This window comes from Polyodon spathula, chromosome 10, assembly GCF_017654505.1.
Source record: "Polyodon spathula isolate WHYD16114869_AA chromosome 10, ASM1765450v1, whole genome shotgun sequence".
Taxonomy (NCBI): Eukaryota; Metazoa; Chordata; class Actinopteri; order Acipenseriformes; family Polyodontidae; genus Polyodon; species Polyodon spathula.
Genome location: NC_054543.1, coordinates 16,654,771 through 16,679,770, shown reverse-complemented (window position 1 = coordinate 16,679,770; position 25,000 = coordinate 16,654,771). Strand labels below are relative to the sequence as shown.

The window sequence follows — 25,000 nt, the reverse complement described above, 5'->3', positions numbered from 1 at the left end:
CTGATTTGCCTAATTCCACAAGTGCTTGAAAACAGTGATGGGACAACTATTTGAATATTTGAAATAATAATAAATAAAATAAAAAAAAAAAGAACAGTGCATATATGATATCTGAAATAAATGACACACGTTATTTTGGACAGTTGAGTTTTTCTCCTGTTTAACAGGTAAAAGGTACTCCTGCACTTTAGTGTAATACTGTGTGGTAATGAGTATACATTTTACAGCTAAATAAAAATGAATGAATATTCAAACAGCACTACAAGCCAATAACTGCTGTGATCATTTTCAGTGCTAGCATATAGGAGGAATTTAAAGCTGAAGACTGCTAAAATTTTTCAAAACTTTTCAACACTTGCTTTTGGAAAATCCCTTCTCACCAAACATCTGTAGCTGCGAGCGCATTTGGCTGACCTTTCACATTGTTCTGTGCTGCTGAAGTTCATTTTGAACTGAAGAGGTTATTGGTTTCAGTGCTGCTAGGGGCATCCTTAACAATAAATTAATTCCTGTTGATGTTTTACTTGTGCAACTTTGTGGTGGACTTCTCGTGAATTATTTTTTTTTTTTTTAGCGAAATTGATTGTCTGTTTCTACTTTATGTTTGCAAAAAAAAAATTTAATTAATCCTAAATGTACCTCTTTTTGACAGGAAAACATCCATCACAATAATTTTTATTAATTGTTAATTATTGATTGCACCTGTACTAAACTGTCATTGTACCACCTCTGACAGATTACGGGGTCTATCAAAGTGAAAAACAATGTTCACAAACTTGAACTTGAAGCTTATCTATAAAATCCAGGTACATTGAAACAGCATTCCAATTCCAAAAGAAAAGAAGATAGTGACAGACAAGTTGAAGAAGGCATGCAAATAGAGTAATCTAGCTAGAAAAAATGTCAATCATTTTTTATTTTTTAAATATTTTATTATTTGTGAATTTTTCCTGAGGGATATCAGACAATGTCCGTTAGGTAAACTGTTCCCCCACTACCACCACTAGTTTAATGAAAATTGATTTGAGTTTGCTTCAAGGACTCCGACTTGGTAGTCAAGGACTTGTGACTCGGTCTCGGACTTGACACTCGGACGCGGACTCTGACTTGAGGTTTGAGGACTCGACTACAAGTCTGATATACATAATATGTACCAGAAAAACAACTTTGTTTTTCTGGATATATTCCTAAAATTGACATTGATGATTGGATGACTAGACTATGCACTGATATGGTTACCTCTCACACAAGGCATTGTCAACTGTAACACCTCATTAGTAGAATCAACAGCGTATTGCAGTAAAACAATGAACTCCCTTTGCAGATCAACCAATACAAAGCCTACCAATAAAAAAAAAAAAAAAACACTTTATTGAATCAACCTCTTTATGTGATCAAAATGAAAATGTACTAACGTGATCAGTTAGGGGGTTTACACTGTACTTACAAAGTCTTTTTTGTTGACAAAATTAACAATAAAGGTCTTGTCTATCAAGATCACAAATTATTATGTAGTGTTTGTTTTGTTTGTTTTTTTTAATTTATTTATCAGACTTGTCTAGTTTCTGTATCAGAGCATACAATATACTGTCTGAAAAGCCAGACATCTAATTTGCAAGTTAATACAATAAACGTTTATGTTCAGTGTACAGACAAGATGTGAAGCAGACACATGGAAATAAAATAATAAAGCCGTTTCAATGGAAGCAAGCAGCCAGTACTGTACAATAACTTTGAATTGGCAAGAGGCCTTATCTAAAATATGGGGACTACCTCAATGATTGTTTGTTTTCAATCAAATATCAAAGTAAGAGGGTATGAGATGCAAGGTTTTGAAACACATTGCACAGTACTATTTAAAATAAAATCGTGCCTTTCAATTGAGCTGCTGCTATCAACAAATAATATTAGGGAGCTCTCTAGTGGACGTTTCAGCAGTTGCTGTTTGAAATTCAGGGAAATAGATATGGATATTAGAATCTTCAAACATTGTGAATACTATATTACTGCAATTAGTAAAATTGCATTATAAATTGGTGGTTTCCGCATGGTTATACTATGCATTTACAATTGTTGACCGTGCTTTTTTTTTTTTTGTTTGTTAGTTTTTTTTTGTTTTTTTTTTAAATATGCTTTTCCATACCTCTGTAATACATGTATTATTTACCTTGCTTTCCTTGTTGTCACTGATTTTAGTTTTTATGTAGAACTCCTGAATAGTCTACACTGGATTATTTTATATGTATTGGACAAATGGGACTAGGTGCATCCCTTCAGAACAATTTAAACACCTTGCAGGCCAAGGCCAACACTTTTTTAAACACTAGTTTTTAAAATGAGTGTGTCAAAATGCTTTATTAACCAAATGCATTCTTAACAAATTCAGTAATTCAAAATGATTTGCAAAAGTGAAAATCCCATCTCCTGTTCCTAAGCAAGATGATTTGAGGAGATTGGTTTCCATTGTTAGTGTTCTGCAGTGAAGCTGCGTGTTTCTGCTGGAACTGACATTTGAAAAGCGTAATAGAGGTCTTACGAATAGCTTTGCATTAGCCAGTAATTATCAATAGCCATGATGTCATACCGTAATGTGACTTCAGACAGTACCTTTTACAGTTTTTATTTAAATTTTTTTCATTGCAGTTTATATATATATAATAACCCTGGGTATTGGGTTATACATGTAATCCCATTTACAGTATGCGTTCAAAGAAGCTGTAAACTGTGAGCTGTAAACTGAATAGTTTGTACTAGTCACAATTGGGTTATTGTGTGCTTATCAATTCTGTTAATCTGTAATATGATGAAGAGATGATATGCAGGGCAATAGAACGCCATCTGTGTGCAGCAAGATGGAAATAACTGCTTTGCTGGAGATGATCACAGAATTCCAGCATTATTCTTGTTTTGGAGTGAAAAGTTAATCATTTAAAGCTTATTTAAATGTTTTGCATCATTTTTTTGTGTCCATTGTAGAAACAAAGCCGTAAACTTCAGTCATATAGTCGTTTGCATGTTAATTGCTTTTAAATGTGCTTGTATATGTAATCCTGTGTCTTAAATTGACTTACAAAAACTTATTAGGAGAATGTAATCTACAGTAACTTTGAAAGCTTGGTTTGTCAGAGCTTAGAAACCACCTTGTTGTGTTCCTTTTATTATATGTGTTTAATGGTGGAATAGCTTTTGAGGGAGTCTTTATTACACTAATCAAACGGGCAGTGCTTCAGCCTGTACAAGGCTGTGACTTTTGGACTTTAGATCTGAAACCTGTGAGCAGACAGCAATGAATAGTGAGTTCCTGATATTTAGGAATGGCGCCCCCCCTTGATGGGTCCACCACGGATCATTCATTTTCCTCTGTCTGCTGCAGATGCCAGTAAATGAATAACTTATTGTATGTTAAACCAACCCAAGATAAAACGGGAAAATGGTGGCATTGAAATTAACTTAACAGAGATTGAATGAAGGCCCAGAAATCTGGGAGCTAGACGGACCCCCAGATTCTGAAATCTAGACAGCGTCACAAAATGAGTCTGGCAAAATATATATTTACCCATAATCTGTAATTACAACATTAAAAAAGAGTGTATGTTTAAAAATATAATTCTGCGGTACAAACAACACAGAAAAAGTAAAGCAATGTGTTTCTGTGTATTCTTTCAAAAAGGTATTCAAGGCAGAGTAGAGGTAATATTACAGGACAAGTAAAAGCAAAGGAGGGCATACACAAGGTTAACTGGACTGCTGTGTTGACATTTGAGTTGAGTTATAGGGCTTCTTAACCCTGATTCTGGGGACCCCCTGTGGCTGCTGGTTTTCATTCCAACCGCACTCTCAATTACTGAACTAGACCCTTAATTGAACTAATAATTTGCTTAATCAGACCTTTTTACTTGTTTTCAGCTCTTAAACAGTTGCAGTTCAAGTTACTTATAAAATGTTTCAGCTAACTTGACATATGAAACTGTTCAAGAAATGAAAACAAGTGAAAAGGTCTAATTAAGAAAACTATCATTTCAATTAAGGGTCTAGTTAAGTAATTGAGAGCTCGGTTGGAATGAAAACCAACAGCCACAGGGGGTCCCCAGGACCGAGTTTGAGAAGCCCTGTGCTAGACCTCCTTACAGTTATTACAGGACAGATTTTTTTTATTTCAACCTTTATAAATATGTGATATACTTTAACCGTAACCTTATGTTTATTGTCTGGAGTGCTTGCATACTGTATACGTTTTCAAAAGGTTAGCCCTAGTTGTGTCGTGTTTAGATGGCTTTTTTCATCAAATCTTATGATTTATCTCTTATCTTATCTCTGATTCTGATTCTAATGTGGCAGTTTTATTAGACTATTGCATATCCAGTGCACACTAATAATTTACCTTTGCTGTTAAGGAGCTCTTTGACAAATTCAAAACAAAAACAATCAGTATCTTAAAAAATGAAATGGAAGTCGTTGATAATTAGGCAATCGTTTTACAGTGGTTTTGTTTTTACATTTCCATAGTAATGTTTGCTTTTAAAATATACTGTAATTAACTTTTCCTCCATTAACGACTGTAAAATAAGGAAGTGTATTAAAGGCTGCTTATGATGTCAGTCACTCTTTAACTGTTCATGTTAGTACAGTACAATACACAGGGGTTCACCGAGTTATGTATACAGGTGGCATGATAATCACAATACATTTTATTATATGCTAATCCCATTGGTAACTAACATGTTTCTATATCTGTGGTGTTGGAGGCTTGTTAAAGAGAATGGCACCAATTCAAATTACAACCCTATTTGGAGTGAATATGTGGTGTGTCTATTCTCATGTTTTAAATATTAAGAACTTGTTCTAATTCATTTGAATTTTCACTTTCTTAGAACCCTAGTTAAAAAATGGGGACACATGTTGAAACAAAGACAAAACACAAAACAAGTATAACAGTACGAACATTTAGTCCCGAATAACCTGTTTGAGAGTTGTGCATGTTTCAAGTAGTTGAATAGACTTGTTACTGTTTGTTACTATTTGATTGTTGACTGTATTATTATGATTTGTATTTTATTTTTGTATTTGTGTTCTTATACCGTGTTTTATTGTGCTGCTGCTGCCTTTCTTGGCTAGGTCGCACTTGTAAAAGAGATTTGAATCTCAATGTGCTTACCTAGTAAAATAAAGGTTTAAAAAAAAAAAAAAAAAAAAAAGTTGAACATCTCTATTTCTGTGTTATGAACATCATATATTATTCTTTTATTTAACATCATGTAATTAAAGAAAATACAAAATGATATGGCAAAGGTCTACCTGAAGCTATAATAGTAGTAATTCATGTTAAATTTCAAGTGTCAAATCTCATCAAGCAGCTTCTTGAAGGATCCCAGGGTGTCAGCTTCAACAACATTACCGGGGAGTTGATTCCAGACCCTCACAATTCTCTGTGTAAAAAAAGTGCCTCCTATTTTCTGTTCTGAATGCCCCTTTGTCTAATCTCCATTTGTGACCCCTGGTCCTTGTTTCTTTTTTCAGGCTGAAAAAGTCCCTTGGGTCGACACTGTCAGTACCTTTTAGAATTTTGAATGCTTGAATTAGGTCGCCACGTAGTCTTTTTTGTTCAAGACTGAACAGATTCAATTCTTTTAGCCTGTCTGCATATGACATGCCTTTTAAGCCCGGAATAATTCTGGTCGCTCTTCTTTGCACTCTTTCTAGAGCAGCAATATCTTTTTTCTAGTGAGGTGACCAGAACTGCACACAATATTCAAGATGAGGTCTTACTAGTGCATTGTACAGTTTTAACATTATTTCCCTTGATTTAAATTCAACACTTTTCACAATGTATCCGAGCATCTTGTTAGCCTTTTTTATAGCTTCCCCACATTGTCTAGAAGAAGACATTTCTGAGTCAACAAAAACTCCTAGGTCTTTTTCATAGATTCCTTTTTCAATTTCAGTATCTCCCATATGATATTTATAATGTACATTTTTATTTCCTGCATGCAGTACCTTACACTTTTCTCTATTAAATGTCATTTGCCATGTGTCTGCCCAGTTCTGAATCTTGTCTAGGTCATTTTGAATGACCTTTGCTGCTGCAACAGTGTTTGCCACTCCTCCTACTTTTGTGTCGTCTGCAAATTTAACAAGTTTGCTTACTATACCAGAATCTAAATCATTAATGTAGATTAGGAATAGCAGAGGACCTAATACTGATCCCTGTGGTACACCACTGGTTACCACGCTCCATTCTGAGGTTTTTCCTCTAATCAGTACTTTCTGTTTTCTAGATGTTAACCACTCCCTAATGCATGTACATGTGTTTCCTTGAATCCCATCAGCTTTTTATTAAGAATATGGAAAACTAGAAAGTGGTATGCAATTCAATATGTTTTTTTCTGCAGGTCTGATTTGACTTATGAAGCAAAATTTGTTAATTCTATAGGGCAGTGCAAAACTTTTGGCCATACGTGTACATTGTTATTCTATAGTATATGGTACCCTCTTGTGGCAGTAGGTGGTTTTAGGCATCAGAAGGGACTGTCGAAAACAAAGTTACACGCAGTGAGAAAATAGAAAGGGGCAATGGAAGTATTAAACTAAATATAAGGAGGTGAAGTGGACATTTTTAGTTACTAAGGAAGGTTTTTTTAGTCTCAACAGTTTTGCACGCAAATGTTATTAATTACTTCCCATTTTTTTTTTTTTTTGTTGTTCCTGGGTAGTAAGTGTTATTTCCTAATTGCTTATGCCTCAAAAGTATAGAAAATGGCTATTTTCCCCACAAACTTTGCTTTTGTGACCAGGACAGTGATATTTCGAAGTCAAAGTATTTTGAAGATTTAGAAGTGAGTAGTTTTTCAAGATTTACGATTATACTGTATTTATAGTATAATCGTAAATCTCGAAAAACTACTCGCTTCTAAATCTTTTGTAGTCATTTTTGTATTACTTTAGTATAAATACATGTTAATTTGGATTCATATGTTGTTTTTTTTTACTTTATGTGCACGAAAAGACACACATTTGCCCGTTTTCCCATTGGAAATAGTGATATTTTGAAATATCACTGTCCTGGTCACAAAAGCAAAGTCTGTGGGGAATAATAGCCATTTTCTATACTTTTGAGGCATAAGCAATTAGGAAATAACACTTACTACCCAGGAACAAAAATTGTGTTACATAGTGATATTATAGAATTTGAAACTGCAACCAATGTATAAAATCACAAGAAAATAATATTCATTAGATAACACTGCTGCACAGACTACTACTACTTCTTACAGTAATCCTTTTTATTTTTTAGTCTATGGTATGTTGACAGAATCTCTAAATCCTGAAGAACAACCTGCCAGTTACTTACTGGAGATAAAAATACCACATTTTTCTAACATAACACTGTCTGTCTGTCCCTTTTGGGGTTGTAACAGGGAATGTCTGAGGACTTCCATTGCACAGCAGTTTGATCCAGTCCCAGTTTTTCCAGTGCGCCTTCATTGTAGGTTACCTGTACAAAAAGGTATAAGCTCAGTTATGTCTAAGCTCACACTAAAAGGTATAGCCTGGTAACAAATGAAGTATAAAGAGGTAAATGTTAACACTAGGTGGCGATCTTTATCCTTAAAAGAACTGCTGTTCATCTACTGGAGACCACAAGAAGAAAAATATCTTCAAGCTGTCCATATGTAAATGTTGCCCTATGTTTAAAAAAAAAAAAAAAGGCTGGTGGTACTGTAGTGTACAACAGATCTACTGCAAGGAGCTCCAAACATTAACACTGCCGTGTGTAGGGTGTTTCTTATTGTATGAGATGTGGCTTCAAGCTGTAGTTCTTTTAAAATATGATTGTTGCCAGATTTGTTTTTATATGAAACAAGTAATGATTCCGCGCACACACACAAAAAAAAAAAGTTTTATAAGTCACTTGACCAGATATGCAGGGGATTACAATTAAATTCACCGTGGTTTGAATGTTTTAAATTCAAATTGGGTGCAACATAACCATGGCTGGTATAATATACTAACTCTGAGATATCTTTTACTGCAGGCTATATTTCAAATGAAGTTCAGAATAACGAGAACAAAGCACACATATACTGGATACATAATTAGGCAGATCGCTGTGTACAAATACAAAGATGGGTGAAACCACAACGTGAAATTTGAACTTGGAAAACTATTTTGGCTACTTAACAAGACTATAGAGTACTGATTTCATAGTAAACAATAGCACCTTAAAGAGCCAAACAATGCAACAGTTTTATTTTTGCACATATTGGTTCAGTGTCACCACCTCCTTTGTTAAATGTGCTTTTATTGTAACCTAGAGAATTACTGCGCAGCTGGGAAATATTGGGCCAAGTCTCCAAACCTGGTGTTTATTTAATCAAACTGAAGCATCCAGGTTTGAAAGAGCTTTTTGCTCTTTCAAATAGACAGATGAACCAGTTTTCTCTTCCTTTATTTGCAACTGAAGTAAAGAAAGATGATGTTCTGCTAATCCTCCTATAAAAATAGACTTTACGCAGCCAAGAACTGTTGTCTACGGCATGCTTTTGATCACCCCCAACCCCACCCATTTTAGTCTTCTAATTATGTTGCAACATGTTATGCTGACTTTATTTTTTAATATTTGTACCTTTTGCAATGTCTGTTTACAGTTGTTATATGGTAGTATACAGCTTCAAAGTGGGTCTGTTGCAGTATTATGGCTTTTAAAGGCTTTGCTGTACCTGATTCCCAGTTTTTTTCAAAGAATCATCCTAGCTGATTTTTAAAAATCCCACTAACATTGGAAGATTTGGATAGTTATACCTCTTAGTCAGTGCGTAAATAAGACAAGTAACACCTGCTCAGTTTCGATAAAACTTTGAACCAAATAATTACCCATGGGGTTTGATAGACTTTTCAGTAAAGAGTTCAAAGTGCTGGAGTAGATGCAAGATAACCTAGTCCTTACCTACAGGTCAGATTTCCTTTTAAGCAACCCACACTGTCTGTGCTGTAACAATTTAGCATTTTATGCCTTTCACTTAGACCACCTTAAAATTGTTAATTTACTATAACCTAACTTTTAAAGTTGTCCAGGTAGGTTGGTCTTTTAAAAAAAAAAAAAAACAACCTTCACTGGATAATGTTTTTTTCATTTCTGTCTCTGGTTTATGTATTGAAAATAGTACTGGAAGAAACTTTACCTGCTCCTAGACGGAATTGAGTCAAGACTGTACCAGAAATGAGCAGTGCCAGCAGCAAGGCTCAAGCATACTTGCTGGCAACTATGCCACAATGTCTTGTCCTCTTTTAACTTTACAGTGCTTCAAGTTAACATCTTTTAACATTAAAAAAAAAAAAAGATTACAAATACATATAGGTACAGTAAACTACTTATGTTAAACAATTAAAATGATGACTAGGGATTGTCAAGGCAAGCCAATCATTTTTTTTTATTGCTTTGCCAGAGCAATAATGTAGGTCTAATACATTACAAACAGACCTTGTTGTCTCTCCAGTTTACTTCCATTCCCTTGTAAAAGCAGTTTCAGCTGCAGACACCCCCTTCCACTTGAAGCCATTCCATCAGACTGTGAAATACACACACGTTCCTGCTGTTCATCTTCAGCAGGTTAGAACTGTGACTTGCATGCTCAGATGTTCTGTAGCTCAGGGAAGCTAAACAAAAATGTAAACACATTCGCAACGAAAACTCCTTTTTTTTTTTTCTTTCAAATTGCGATTTTGTTACAATGTTTTCTGCTGGGAACTTTGAATGAGCTTGTATTTTCAACATGGGAATCACCTTCTTAAATATATGAAAATGGGTCTATTTTTTTATTTAGTAATTGGTGCGTGATGCAAAACAAATAAAGCTGTGCACATTTATAAAAGGCAAGCAGTGGGAATAGTTGTGACAGGTTCTTTATGTAAAAACAATTTGTGTGACACTTTCATTGCTGCAGTTCGTGGTCATTTATTGTAATTGTTTTTTGTGGAGCTCACAAGGTTACTGAAATAGCAGTTATGGACTATGAGCTGTGTGAAGATCCTGAGACAAGTTGGGAAAGGCCAGTGCTTTCCTGCCCTTCGTGATGACTGATCCCTTGCAGGACCCACTAGACTGTCCCTGGAGAGGAAATGTGGAATGTTGATCATTAGGCCACTGGGGCTTGCCTTAGAACAGTGGATGTTACAAGCGCTCTCTCTATCCCACATGGAAGAGCAAGATATCTTTTTAAAACAGCAGAATAATTTATTTCAGTATGTTAAGTGTGTCTGTATTGAATATTGCTGTAAAACTAAATGTAACTAGGACAAGTAGATACAAGTTTCAGCTTGTGTATTTTTCATCCATAACTTTACAACACAGTCAAAAAAAAATAAATAAAAAGTTGCACAGATTCATGTTTCATCTTGTGCTATCATAAGTATATAATGAAGAAGGCAAAAGCCGAAACGTTTGTTTACTTGATGTAGTTTCTTTTAAGTTATGCCTAATGCATTTGCTCATATTTTTCATAACTGATGGGAAACCCTATTGCATTCACAGTCACATGTGTTAAATCGTAATAAGATGCAATTTTGGTTATTTGCTTCTGTTTTATACTTCAGTTTTGAAAATGCATATCAAACACAAAGCTATACAGATGGTACCAACAGTTGCTGCTGTTTTGTCAAGCTCACATAATGGTCAAGCTGCAAACAGACTATTTCACTTACTGCAAAGGTATTAGGAAATAGTAGTTTATCTAATAGAGTTGTGGAGTAGTGGAAATGTTTAAATTACCAGTTTCTCTGACATCTGCGCACCATTGTCCAATTGATCATTATTTTTAATTGATTCCCTGTATTTCAGATCTGTATATGATGACCAACCCAACTCACACAAGAGGTTTATGGAGAAACTCGATGCTCGCATCCGTAACCATGACCGGGAGATTGAGAAAATGTGCAATTTTCACCATCAGGGTTTCGTGGATGCCATTACAGAACTCTTGAAAGTGAGAGCAGACGCAGAAAAGCTAATGGTAAGAAATACTTGCAATAAATAGGACTTCTTAAATAGAATGGATGACACACAGCAGTTTTCAACTTAATACTGTGCTTTGTTGAACACATAGATCTATCCTATTGTGTATGTGTTTGCTCCTGGGTCATTCCCTGGTATTTGCTTGTTCACAACACTGTACTGCTGTCCCATTTAACACTCATAGAAAGGAATATGATAGGTAACTCCACTAAAACATAAAATATTATAATATGTTATATACATTTCGGTTTATTATTCAGTATACAAACTGGGAATATTTTATTAGTTAACCTAATGTAGTCTTTATGTAAAGTTACTCAGTGCTGAATTAAGTTTGAAGTGTTAATGGCACAAAAGTACACATCTGTGAAATGACAACTACTGCAAAATGATGTCTGCTGTAATAGTACTGTATCTGGAGGCTTTAAAAAAAAAATAATAATAAAATCCCGTAAAATGAAATGTAGGTGATGGAATGGATGTTTCAAAACTTCCAGTGAATGTAAAACAGACATAAATCTAGTACCACTGATATAGTCTTTTGCCTGTTTCTACTCTTTTTTTTTTATATTGGAAATCAGTGCCTTAATCAAGCGTGTTGTTGGTTAGTTTGTGATTGCCTTTGCTGGTCATTGTTGAAATGCTTTAAATGGCTTAGAAACGGTAAGCAGATGATGTGTACTTGCACTCAGAGGTCAGTATAGCTCTTTTTGAGTCAACCGCACCCCCCCCCCCCCCCCCCCCCCCCCGAATTACAAATCTGCAGACTTCAGAGCTAAGCATACCTTTCATGCTGGAGACCACATTGTGCCTCTGTCTTTCTCCAGCTTCGTCTCTTAATCCCATCGCTTAATACTCTAAGCAAAGAATACCCTGAGTAGTAGTATCATGTTATACAGGTTTTCTCCCCCCTGTGAGTGAGTGTCCAATCTACCCTTCAGCTTTGAGTGACCCGTAAGGCGTAATATTCCCAGTGAGAAACTGCCTGCATTAGCATTTATATTGGTGAGACTGAAATCCACACAAAAGATGCAGATGGAATGCATATGTCCACTCACAAAAAATAAATATAAGCATTAGTATGTCTGTCATGTATTTCTTTTACATTTATATGGATTATAGGAGGCCTTTTAAAAAACGAGCTGCCTTTTTGTAGTTTTGAACTGTAGTTAATTAAGATACCAATTTGCCATAGTTATGGACTATAGCACAGTCTATTAATCTATGTAGATACCTGGGGAATGTGCAGAAAACAAGGATCATATAAGCCCTTTGATTTAGTTTTTAGTGTTTTAAAGAACAATCTGAGAGTTTAAAGTTCAGGCATAGGCCAATTCTCTTTAGCTCCCTTTACACTTCTGAGAGTAGAATATGTGCATCGACTGGTACAAGAGTAGTTCACCCAAGGTTGTAATTAGACAAGCATTATATAAAGGATATTCAGATAACAAGGGACCAGCTACAGCATCAACGAGGTCACTGAGCATCTTTGTTTGAAAATTAATGAGATTTTTAATAAAATAAAATGTGCATCCTTATTATGATGACCTAATGAGTCACTTAATATGTGGGAAAGTCTGAGGTTGAGCTGTGCCTGCACCTGCGGCATTAAAATGCTGCTGTGTTTTGGAGGTTTCCACATTTGATGTTAATCAATCACCCAGTGTTTGTATTCAGCAGAAATGAATGTTTAATTACCAGAAAATGCAATCAGCATTTTGTGTTAGACAAAGAATGGCATATAGAGCTCATTGAGGTTATCAAGAAGGGACCAGTGGTCAATTGGGTCAATGATTTGAATTGTTTGACAGACCTGGAGGAACAAGTAAAGTTCAAAAATCCCAAGTAAAATTGAGAAGTTTGTCACAGAATCTGTTAGAAAGAGTTGTCAGAAATGATTAAAGTGTATAAAAGCCCATTTGTGATCAAAAGTTCAAGTTCCCTCTGCAGATTTAATTTGAATTTGCATCTCTTTGTTCTTGACTCCTCATGAAGTATGATCTGATTACAGGGGTGAGCAGTTACAACAGGGACTTCTGTGCATATTTGTCTAACAAAAGTGATATTATTTTTTAAGGTTCAAGTGACTGATACCAATCGAAGACTTCAGGATGCTGGAAAAGAGGTATATATGTCTATTATTATTATTATTATTATTATTATTATTATTATTATTAATACTAGTTTTAAATAAAATCAATATATAGGATTATATAGGAAATATAAGATTGCTTATTAAAATGGTGTTTGACCTTTTTTTTTTTTTTTTTTATGTAAGGTGACAGCCCAAACTGAAGAGATGATCCAATGCAGGGTGCAGCAGAGAAATATTGCAACTACTGTTGAAAAACTTCAGTTATGTATTCCTGGTGAGGAAAGACCTAAAAAACAAAAAAAACTTAAAACTCACTTTACACTTAATTTAAATATAAACTTGCAATGTTTGACTTAAGGAAATAGGTAGAGTTTTGATTCTGACAGACAAACATGTTGTAATAGTTTTAATAAGAAAAAATAAGCATGCATTACATCCTGTCCATACAATGAATTGCCTGTATCAACCCAAGATTTTAAAAAGTCAATGAAAATGTTTGATATTCTAACAAACACCTAAGACAGCTAATGCCTGATACAATATTTTTGTTTGTAAAACAGAGGAGGAGAAAAATTAGAAAAAAATACTGGTACTTTGTGTTTTCATATTGGCATAAATTATTAAATTATTATTAGTACAACACTGAGAGCTACAAGTGTATTTGTTCATTGAAAATTCTGCTTGCTACTTTAAGATAGTCTTGAAATATTTGCAGTTCCAAAGTATTTGCAAATTGCACATACATTCAGAACTGCATGTATGTGACCTGTGATGACACATTTTAGTATGCAAAAACCCTACCAACCCCATCTCCCCTTATCATACATGTACATTTCCTCCTTGATGTCTTTTGCCACACATAAATCCAGTAGCATTACCCAAACACAAAAATATAATTGTTTTAATTATGAGGCTGTAATCTGTGTGTTTGCATTAGTAGATATTTTGACGTAAATTGGTGATATAATATTTGTGTTAATATAGTTCACGCCTGTTGAAAAATACACTATTGAGACTTTAAATCTGTTACATCACTTACTATGCTTAATGTGTTACTGAACATGCTACATCTGTACTAAAAATGTATGGTTTAAGGCTGTATTTGACTAGTATCTAACTGAAAATACTGTAGTCTTTTAGCCATATTAAGAGCAAATGTGTGCTGTTTTTCCTTTTTTCTGTGCAGTTCTAGAAATGTACAGCAAGCTGAAAGAACAGTTGGATTCCAAAAGGTGAGACACTTTTTCCACTTCAGAACTGTTGTACAGTACAACGTTGCATCTCCGACCGTCACATAACCCCCCTGACCAGTTAACCGCCCAGGGTTAGTACCATGTTAATTGTTGTAACAATCCAAAAACTATTTGAAATCCTCTCGACTTGAAAAGGGAGAAATTTAGGAAAAGAAAACAGCGGATTTTGGGCAAAAGTACTGTGACACATATTGAGAAGGCAGAACCACATCTAAAGTCGTTTGTGGGGTCAACAAAATCATTTAGCGCGAAATAAAAATAATGTGAGGTGCTTGTGGATAGGATGGCTTGAGTGGTGACGTCAGACCAAAAACTCAGTAAACACGCATGAGCTCTCAGGACTTCATAAAATAATAAACCAGAAACTAAGAAAACAAATGGCACAGTTGCCAAAATAAAGAATCACAAAATACAAATACCCCTGAGACAGTAGAACAGGTAAGTCTCTCGCAGATAGCAGTTTTATTCCTGAACTTAACTCATCACTTGCAGCTCTAAGTACTAAGCTTGGAGCTCACCTTTACACAGAGGGCTTAACTAATTATCAATAATTAATTAATGATTAATGGGGCTGACAGCCAATTCAATCCCTTCTGCTGAACTGCCCCATGTTCACACAAAAGTAACAAAAAACATAGCGCAAAGTAATACATAAATAATTACACGTTTGGCGAAGCGCTTTCAGCAGCATCATGGAATACACCTGCTTGTTGTATACTGTAAACCGCATTGCATTGTATTCTTAATCTCGTTTATGTTCTCTTACTTTTAAAGTAAGGCATTTCCCCATGTTTAAAGCAGTTTGTACTTTATTTTTGTCCAGTAACCTATTTGTGCATGTGTAAATGTCATTTTCTGTAGATGTTATCAATTCCATCATTTTCACATATCCGCCTATACCCCGGTCCACAGTCCACAGATTTGAGATGTTGTACCGTATTATTAAGTAACCTCTTAAGTCTACAATGAAGCAGATATTTAACAGACAATTCAAACAGTTTATATACAAGTAATACAGTTGTACATTTTATTTTTTATAGAAGATGTTTACAAGATTTAATGAAAATGGTATGACAAAAACACAAAGAAAAAATTTTTTTTAGGGGGCTTTCTGAAATAATAAAAATAAGACACTACAGCTAGAATGAGGAAATAATGATCCCTTTCTAGTTCATTAATATCTGCTTAATCAATCATTGCACTTTGTAAATGGATTTACCACTCAAACAGCAAGACAATTGACCTCTGCATGCCCTTCTTCACAGTACTGCAGTACACCAGAGGGCTGTCACAGGCTTCAACCAAATTGAGGCAATTAGTGTAATGCATTTCTCCGTTATTCTGTGTTGCTGCTGTGCACTAATGACTGTGCCTGGACATTGTCTAGTTAAGACCTGCGTTTTGCCATTTAATATTTTCTGATGTGTTTGACAAGTGCAGTGCATTTAAAAGAAAACTGAATAAAGGCTGAAGAAAATTCTAAGTCCAGTAGACAACGTTTAGACAGTCTGCTTTCATCAGTGGAGTACGACACTGATGAAGGTGGGCGGCTGACATTGATGAAGGCAGACGGCTGATTAAAGTTGTGGATGTGTTTTTAAAAAGAGTTAAAAACTTTTAGTTTTTTGACTGTATGTTTGTTAAAAGTACCACACAGCCTTTGTTGTGTATTATAACAGTGATTGGACTGAAGTTTAAAACAAAATGATTTATGCAAATAAAAATAACGTGTTCATATTTTGATACAGTAATTTTATACACTATAAGAACGAACATGGACATAGTGATTTTTTTGACTATGATTTAAAATTTAAGCTGTGTTTGTTTTGACTATTTGAATGTTTGTCCCAGCACTTTTGTAAAATTTAGAAAAATTTAGTTCTGTAAATTCTTCAATATATTGACCAGCTTGTTTGAGTAAAACAGTTAGCACTTTTACAAAGGGAACTTTCAATAACTGACTGCATCACTCCACATCAATGGCCAGCCCAGTTTTACTAGATGGACTTCATACCCGGTTATTTATAAGATAAGTTATGTAAAACCACACATGGATTGAGTAACCTCTCATTCCTGTAGTTGACAATTTTATGTGATGCCAGAAAAATAACATTAAAAAATAGATTAAAACAGGATCAGTGAACTACTTGCATATGAAATCAGCCTGCGTTTCTAGTAGAGAAATGATTATTATTACTGCTGTTGTCCGATTAGACACTACACCACAGATTACAACTGCTACTCCTGGGTCTCCTACAGTGTCCTACTCCACTGATTTACGCTGCAGAACTGCCGGCTCTTGGTACATGCATAGCAAACCTCTGCCACCCCTGTGTACATTATAACCTCGCACATTGCCGGGGTGTAGATAACTCTCAATTTTGTTTTTCTTTTTTCTTTCCATAAGCCCAGGTGTTGCCGTATTTATGCACTTTGTGGTCAAAAGTAATTTATTTTAGTTGTAGCTGTAATACAGGAAACCTTGTTTTACAGTATTCTCAGGAGGAAGCATAACTTCAAAACCTGAAAATATTCAGTAACGCATAATAAAAATGTAGAACACTTGAGAAATACGAGACAACATCCCCCTGTAAAATAAGGAACATAGTATTTCTTTTTATCAATGGTTTTACACAAGTATACCTGTATAGGTAACCACATATGCTGTAGATATACTTGGGTAGTTGCATGTGCTTATCTCGGTTTTCAAGTACCTTATCCCTTCTGTTTCATAGTGCTTGCATGTGGGAATTGTGGACTTCCAGGCATCTCAATGTTGGCACCTTTATCAGAAGCTAGTTAGTTGAACAGGATCTGAGATCATTTCCTGATACCCCACTTAACTAATAACACCCACCCAAGGAATGTAAGCACCTGTTCCCACATGCTACAGCTTAGACTGTTTGGCTTCTGGTTGTTAGCCCTTGATATTTATTAATTTCAATATATTTGTCACACTCGAGAGCCTTCAATCTTTTACTTGTTTTGTGTGCATTTCACAGAAAAGTTTTTGTGAATTATACATTTTGAAATGCTTCTCAACTTTTTTTTTTTTTTTTTTTTAACATCCTAGGTTTTCTATTGCGTTAAACACTCTAGTAGCTACTACAAGTATAGATTGTGTGCTTTAAGATCTATCCTGAGAGATAAGTCAGACCTGAGTTTTATTATCCTATATTGGAGTTTCTAAATGTCCATCAATAACGTTAAACACTGTATATGAAAAAATATGATAAATTAAGTCAAATGTCGACAGTTTTTTGTAAACCCATCACTGGAAGTCGCAGCAGAGACACGCCTATTGATTCACTGAGTGGAACTAATATAAAGATCTCTTGGAAATGCTTGTATCTTTAAATATATACTGAAATTCCATACACATTGCTCTGCGTTTTGTGTTTACAGCTGTGGCGAGGGATGTATGTTGTTATACAACTGTAGGTAGAAGTACTATTGCAAAGCTCCTGCTGGGTCATTCTTGCCACTGTAAATTCTACATAAACTGGCAGGTTGGCTTGGTGTGCTTTTGTCAGAAATGATCCCACCTGTGCTTGAAACAAATAAACAGGAGAAATAGGTTGCCCTGTGCAAAAAATATAAACAATGACAATAAAAAGGCACACTTCTTCTAAAAAAATCTGATATATTTTTATTCTGAACTTTGCTCATCTTTCATAGTGCTAATAAGGTCAGCAGTCATGCCCATAATGTTTTTTTTTTTTTTCTCTTCTGAGTATTTAATACATAATACCCTATTTGCACTTGAGCATTTTATTATTATTTTTTTTAAATTTAAGTTTGTATTTGTTAACAATCTTTATTCAAAATCACCTTTATTTTTACTGGAGTAATCAGACTACATAGAATTTGAAAGTGAAAGAAAGCATATTGATTATTGCATAAAACTGTGTGCAAAAATTATGCAGTTTAAATCCTGACCTGTAGCTGACCTTCAAATGCAAAAGGCCACAATGTTTATATTAGAACAGATGATAAAAGGGCAAGGTCTTGAGCTGCAGATATATATAATTTGTACAGGGCTTCAGAATGGATTTGAGATGGATTATATTAATGCTGATCTCAAACACCAGTCAGAACCCTCCAGATGAACGAGCTCTGCTCTGATAAGCTGATCTGTATAATTTGAATAAAGCCTTTCGTATGGTTTTGATGCTATTCTGGGTTTATCCCCCTTGAAGCTTTGTCACTTTGGGCATTGTTCTTTTGTGCAGTGTGATAAGGGCATAACCTATCTGTAGAAACATGCTGCACTGGCATTGTATTTAAAAAAAGAAAAAAACCACTATTGCATGAATTACATTTAATGCCAACCGGGATGAAAGATATTTTAATTTGCTTTTGAATCTGCTTATGCTCATGCATTTTAGTTCTTTGGGTTACGCAGTTGCAGAGATTTGTGCATTCCATTAAAAAAACGAGTAGCCACGCAACCTTAATCCTGTTGTCTGGGAAGCCATGTAATGATGTCCCTCCAGGTTTATGAAAAAAAAAAAAAAAAAAAAAAAAAAAAAAAAATATATATATATATATATATATATATATATATATATATATATATATATGTACTGTATATATTCTAGGAATTTGCAGGGGAAAAAATATGACACAGTAAAATGTTTAGTAGCTCCAAACAGCCTTCTGTAGCCACACAAAGTCTTCTGAAGTGCATAGTTAAAAGGCTGTTCTACAACACACAAAATTATACTAGTGGCTTATGTATGCTTATATTTCTTTATAAAAAAATTGCTAATACTTTGTGTGCTTTTGTAATCTAAAAAGTGAATAATAAAAATGATCTGACACGGAAGCAAGCCATTTTGTTCGTTATTAATTCCTAAAATGTTTTTAGTAAGTATTATTACCTGCCCTTCTAACTCTGTAGCCTCTTATTTAAATTATTGCCTGATTTAATGTCTTACTGTTTTTGATCTCTCTTATTGTTCTTGTCTGTTGTTGTTTCTGTTTAGATCATTATTTACCAGACTTGGTAAGCTAATGCCCCATTCAACTACTGATCTGAATCAGTGGGTGAAAAGCACACACATCTGAATTTCTGAAGTGGTTTGAAAAATGACCGTTATTGGTGTGCATCTGTAATTTCTGTCCCCTCTGCAACGGTAATTTTGTATAGAGACATTTCCCTTTCCTAAATCAGTTATAGAGGGGGGCAAAAGTTGCAGTTGCACAACTGTAGTGGTAATTTCTGAATCCATATCGCTTCAGATATTCAGCTTTTTTAGAAAAAAAGATATTAGTAAGAGCGGTAGGAAATTATTTGAGCATTTTATTAAGCAGGAGAAAGAGAATTTCTCTTTTCAAAATGTCAGTGTATCCACATCAGTGCTGGTGCTGATTGGTGTTTTGTAGGAAAAAAAAAAAAAACGAGCATTGTTGCAGGAGGCAGCCTGATCTGGATTCACCGCAATGTTTATAAGAGAAAATCTCTTTCTCCTGGCGAATGCTCCAGATTATAAATTGAGAAATGTATCCCACAAGTGACTTAGGACTTTTGAATGAAAAATATCAGAAAAATTGATATGATGTTATAAAATATATTGCTGCAACATAGACAATACAGCAAAGATAAAGTGATTCTTGGAAACACTGCATTATGTGAAGACACCATAAGAAAGGTCAACTGTACATATTAATGTATAATATTAATTATTGTTCTAAATGTATATACTAGCTTTACACCCTGTACATAACATACATTATATGTTGTTTATTGTAGTTTAATAAATGTGTTTAAAAATGTAAAAAAATGCATTTATTTTTCAGATACTACGCTGCTTTGAAAACTATGGAACAGCTTGAAAATATCTATATTCCTCGAGTTAGCAAATACAGGTTCTGTCAGATTATGGCTGAAACTCTTCCCAAACTGCGGGAGGAAATCAAAGAAATATCCATGTCTGACCTGAAAGATTTCCTGGAAAGTATCCGGAAACACTCTGATAAGATAGGTGAAACGGCAATGAAGCAGGTGAGATCGCACTCCGGGGCAAAATCTTAAATCTTCCTGTGACTTCAATGTGCCAGTACACTAGCACCAAAATAACAGTAAGGATATAATTTGCACACAAATCCTTTGAAGCATTCCAGTGACATGATAAACCACAAGAGCAAAACCTGAGTCACTACAACCCCACGAGGGCTTTATCCAAAATAGGTGTCTGTCACTCACGTTAATTGATTCCTTTGTGTTTGTTGTTTGGATCTGATTAAAATAAATCATGAATGACAATGGCACTATTTGTATGCATGATAGTTTTAATCAGTTCAACAGTTCCAAAGAGCAAACAAAATAATTCCATTACAGAGTATTGGGGACAAACACCTATTTAGGATCAGGTCGATGATGAAATAACAACTGATATGTTTTAGTGTGTGTTGTTTGTAATAAATAATATTGTAAAGTTTAAAACTTTTATGTAAAGGGTTATTTATTGTTTAAACTATCATGTGCATTGTCATTTAATTTACAAACTTCCAACGTTTTTCAGGTATTGAGAGAATATTTCTCTCTCTGCATTAAATTTTTCTTTGTGGGGATGACAAAATTCCATTCTGTTTTTGTGGGATAGATCTTGCTAGAACTTTCGTGAATGTATGTTTTATTTATTTCTTTATTTATTATTGAGTAAAATACGTTTTTTGGTGTTATATATATTACACACAGTGGTTCTCAAAAGTATTCACCCCCCCCCCCCCCCCTTGGACTTTTCCACATTTTATTGTGTTCAAAATGGATTTAATTAGGAGTTTTAGCCACTGTAATTACAAATACAAAACAGAAAATAGTTGATTGCATAAGTATTCACCCCCTTGAGTCAATATTTGGTAGAGGCACATTTGGCAGCAATTACAGCCATGAGTCTATTTGGATAAGTCTCTACCAGCTTTGCATATCTGGACACTGCAATTTTTGCCTATTCTTCTTTGCAAAATTGCTCAAGCTCCGTCAAGTTGGATGGGGGACCTTTGGTGAACAGCAATTTTCAACTCTTTCCACATATTCTCAATTGGATTGAGGTCTGTGCTTTGACTGGGCCACTCCAGGACATTGACCTTTTTGTTTTTAAGCCACTCCAGTGTGGCTTTGGCTGTATGTTTGGAGTCATTGCCCTGCTGCAAGATGAATCTTCTCCCAAGTCCCAGGTCTCTTGTAGACTTCAGCAGGTTTTCCTCCAGGATTTCTCTGTACTTTGCTGCATCCATTTTGCCTTCTATCTTCACAAGCTTTCCAGGCCCCGATGAAGAGAAGCATCCCCATAGCATGATGCTGCCACCACCATGCTTTACGGTAGGGATGGTGTTCTCAGGTTGATGTGCGGAGCTAGGCTTGCGCCAAACATAGTGCTTAGCGTTGAGGCCAAAAATCTCTATTTTGGTCTTATCAGACCATAGAATCTTCTTCCACTTGGTCTCAGTCTCCCACATGCCTTCTGGCAAACTCTAGCTGAGATTTGATGTGAGTTTTTTTTCAACAATGGCTTTTTTTTTGCCACTTTCCCATAAAGGCCAGTTTTGTGAAGCACCCGGGCTATTGTTGCCATATGCACAGTGTCTCCCAGCTCAGCCGTGGAAGACTGTAACTCCTTTAGAGTTGCCATATGCCTCTTGGTGGCTTCCCTGACTAGTGCCCTTCTCACCTGGATACACAGTTTTTGAGGACGGCCTGTTCTAGACAGAGTCACAGTTGTGCCATATTCAATGCCTTGGAAATGTTCTTATATCCTACTCTTGATTGTTGCTTTTGAAGAACCTTATTCTGGATTTTGTTTGAATGTTCCTTCATCTTCGTGATGTAGTTTTTGTTAGGAAATTTACTAACCAACCATGGGATCTCCCAGAGACAGGTGTATTTAACCTGAAATCATGTGAAATACCTTAATTGCACACAGATGGACTCCATTCAACTAATTATGTGACTTCTAAAGACAATTGGTTGCACCAGAGCTTATTTAGGTGTGTCGTAGCAAAGAGGGTGAATACTTATGCAATCAATAATTTTCTGTTTTATGTTTGTAAATAATTTAGAACAATTATTATTTCACTTTGACATTATGGACATTTTTGTGTAAAAACTCCTAATTAAATCCATTTCGATTCCATGTTGTAGCACAATAAAATTTGGAAAAGTCCAAGGGGGGGGGGGGGGGGGCGGTGAATACTTTTGAGAGCCACTGTATATATAACCGTATCATCCAAACCGGACTCTGAGATCACAGGATGCAGGGCTGCTGTTTTATTCCTAGGGTCAACAAAAGAGCTCCTACATTATGGAATGCTCTGCCTTTGTTTGTCAGGAAAGCTGGGACTGTTCCAGTTTTCAAGTCAAAACTAAAAACATACTTTATAAAATGGCTTTCTTTTCTTAGTTGGTTTTAATGTAACTTTAAAATTGTTGCGTTGACCCACAATTGTACTAGGCGCAGCAACATAGAACATTTAACAGTGCTGTACAGAAGCAAGCCAACATGGGCTATGGGAAGCCTCTCTACATGCTGAATGGCAAAGCATCCAGTCTGGAGAATGGGGTAGCATCGGAAGTGGGAGTAGATGAAGAGGAAGAACATGATGACGAGGTTAACTTTTATTTTTGATTGATTTTGAAGTGAATATCATTAATTACATTTGAGATCTTTACTGCTGTATGTCCTTGCAGTCTCTATTTTCTTTTTTTTTTTAAACAAAGCATCAAGGTGTTTTTGAGATTTTATTTGAATCCATTCGCCAGGAATATTACCCCATGTGCAATTCATTTGAAAGCATACAAAAGCTGCAACACTTTTTCATTTACACATTCATTGGTGTATAGCATTAGTTTCAGCTGACACAAGCTTCCTCCACCTTGGAACCTGTGTGCCACAAAGCCACTTTTTTATGGCACACATCTAATCGGATGGTGTCGTCTATTATAATTTTTGTAAAATATATACAAACAATTGTTTCTTGTTTTAACAGCTATTATTTTAATGAAAACCGAAAACCTGGGTAAACAATGACTGGTGTCAATTGGCAAATTGTACTGCACAACTAAATGAAAGGAATATGCCTTAATTATTTTGCAGGTGTTGACTGCCCAAGATCTCGTGGATTTCTCACCTGTGTTTAGATGTCTTCATATTTATACCGTTTTGGTAAGTGTATTATTTGTACTATATATGGTATTTATCAGGGCTGGATTAACCTATACTCAAATTATGGTGTAGCGTAGGGCCCCCATCAGAAGTGGGACCTACGCGAGGTTGAAGTTTTTGAGACTTTTTTTTTTTTTTTTTTTTTTGAGACATTTAAAAAATGTGGGCAGCCAGGCCCACACACACAGGAAGAGGCACACATAAACTTGCTTTCGGTTCTTTTTTTTAAATTTTAATAACGACTAGGCATTCCTTCTCGATTACAGCATACCTGGTCTGTCTCTCACGCAAGCAGCTTCCTGCTAATGTACAGTACTAAATGCTCAATGCCCGTTGCCTCCTGGAAAATACCCGTCACCAGCCTTAAAACATAAGAAAGTTTACAAATGAGAGGAGGCCATTTGGCCCATCTTGCTCGTTTGGTTGTTAGTAGTTTATTGATCCCAGAATCTCATCGAGCAGCTTCTTAAAGGATCGCAGGGTGTCAGCTTCGTCTACATCAGAGGTGTCAGTCTGCAGGATAAAGTGTATGAATCATGCTCAATTTACGCATCCATTTATTTCAGTTTTAGAGTCAATTTAAAAACCTGACTTGTCTCAAATGTGCACAGTATGCCTCTTTAGATTTTAGAAACTTTCCTTTTTAAATTAGGCGGTTTGAATTAAAAAAAAAAAAATTTTAAAAAGGCAGGTAAAGGTAAACATGTATTATTCGCCATGCACATGGTGCTGTGGAGTGATTGTCATATGACTACAGCATATGCAATTTAGGTAGGAAATTAAAGTACTACACGCTGTAAACAAGAAAATAGATGTCTCTAAAAATGTGTCTGCAGCAGATCACGTAAAGCAGTGTCCAGCAGGAGTTTTACACAGCGATGGAGGGAAGCTCTTCTGTACATCCTGCAACGTTACTGTAGATCACTACCAAAAAGCATTTAGATTTAAGTATTCACCAAAAGAGAAAGGCGGAAATCTAGAGTACCGCGACTGCTTTACTTGCAAAGAAACTAAAAATGGTGACTTCCGTGTTCCAAAAGTCCACTGAAAATCATGAAGTACAAAACAATGTTACATTTTGACCTGACAGAGGCGTTTGCACAAATATTCCACTTGAAAAATCGGACAACTAAAAATGAACGTAAATTCTTCAGACTATGTGGCAGATACTTTTATGAGCCCGTGTGAGACGTGAATACTTGCCTAAAGTTGCAGAGTAAAGGAAGCAGATTATGGAATTAGTAAAACAGTCTGGTTGCTTGTCAGTGGTCACTGACAAGTTGACTGGTTCCCAATATCAGTATGTGTTGCACATTGTGTGTGTTTTGCAAGACTTAAATGGTGAACATGCATCTGATGTAGAACTGAAAGCTTTCTTGCAGATACACTTTACCTACAGAATGTTAATTACAACACTGTCTCACAAGCTGTTGTGCATAGGGCCCCCAAAATATGGGTTAGCGTAGGGCACCCTCGT

General features: G+C 35.4%; 1 protein-coding gene across 4 annotated transcripts in view; it reads left to right on the top strand.

Moving 5' to 3' along the window:
• The window catches only part of LOC121321994 (exocyst complex component 6), an 88,794-nt gene that overhangs the window by 4,763 nt on the left and 59,031 nt on the right, over positions 1–25,000 (top strand). For all 4 annotated transcript variants that reach the window (XM_041261399.1, XM_041261398.1, XM_041261397.1 and 1 more), the window contains exons 2-8: positions 10,835–11,006; positions 13,086–13,133; positions 13,287–13,377; positions 14,290–14,335; positions 20,159–20,363; positions 22,813–22,968; positions 23,455–23,523. In XM_041261399.1, the coding sequence (XP_041117333.1) occupies positions 10,835–11,006; positions 13,086–13,133; positions 13,287–13,377; positions 14,290–14,335; positions 20,159–20,363; positions 22,813–22,968; positions 23,455–23,523 (787 nt within the window). The remainder of the gene's footprint in view (positions 1–10,834; positions 11,007–13,085; positions 13,134–13,286; positions 13,378–14,289; positions 14,336–20,158; positions 20,364–22,812; positions 22,969–23,454; positions 23,524–25,000) is intronic.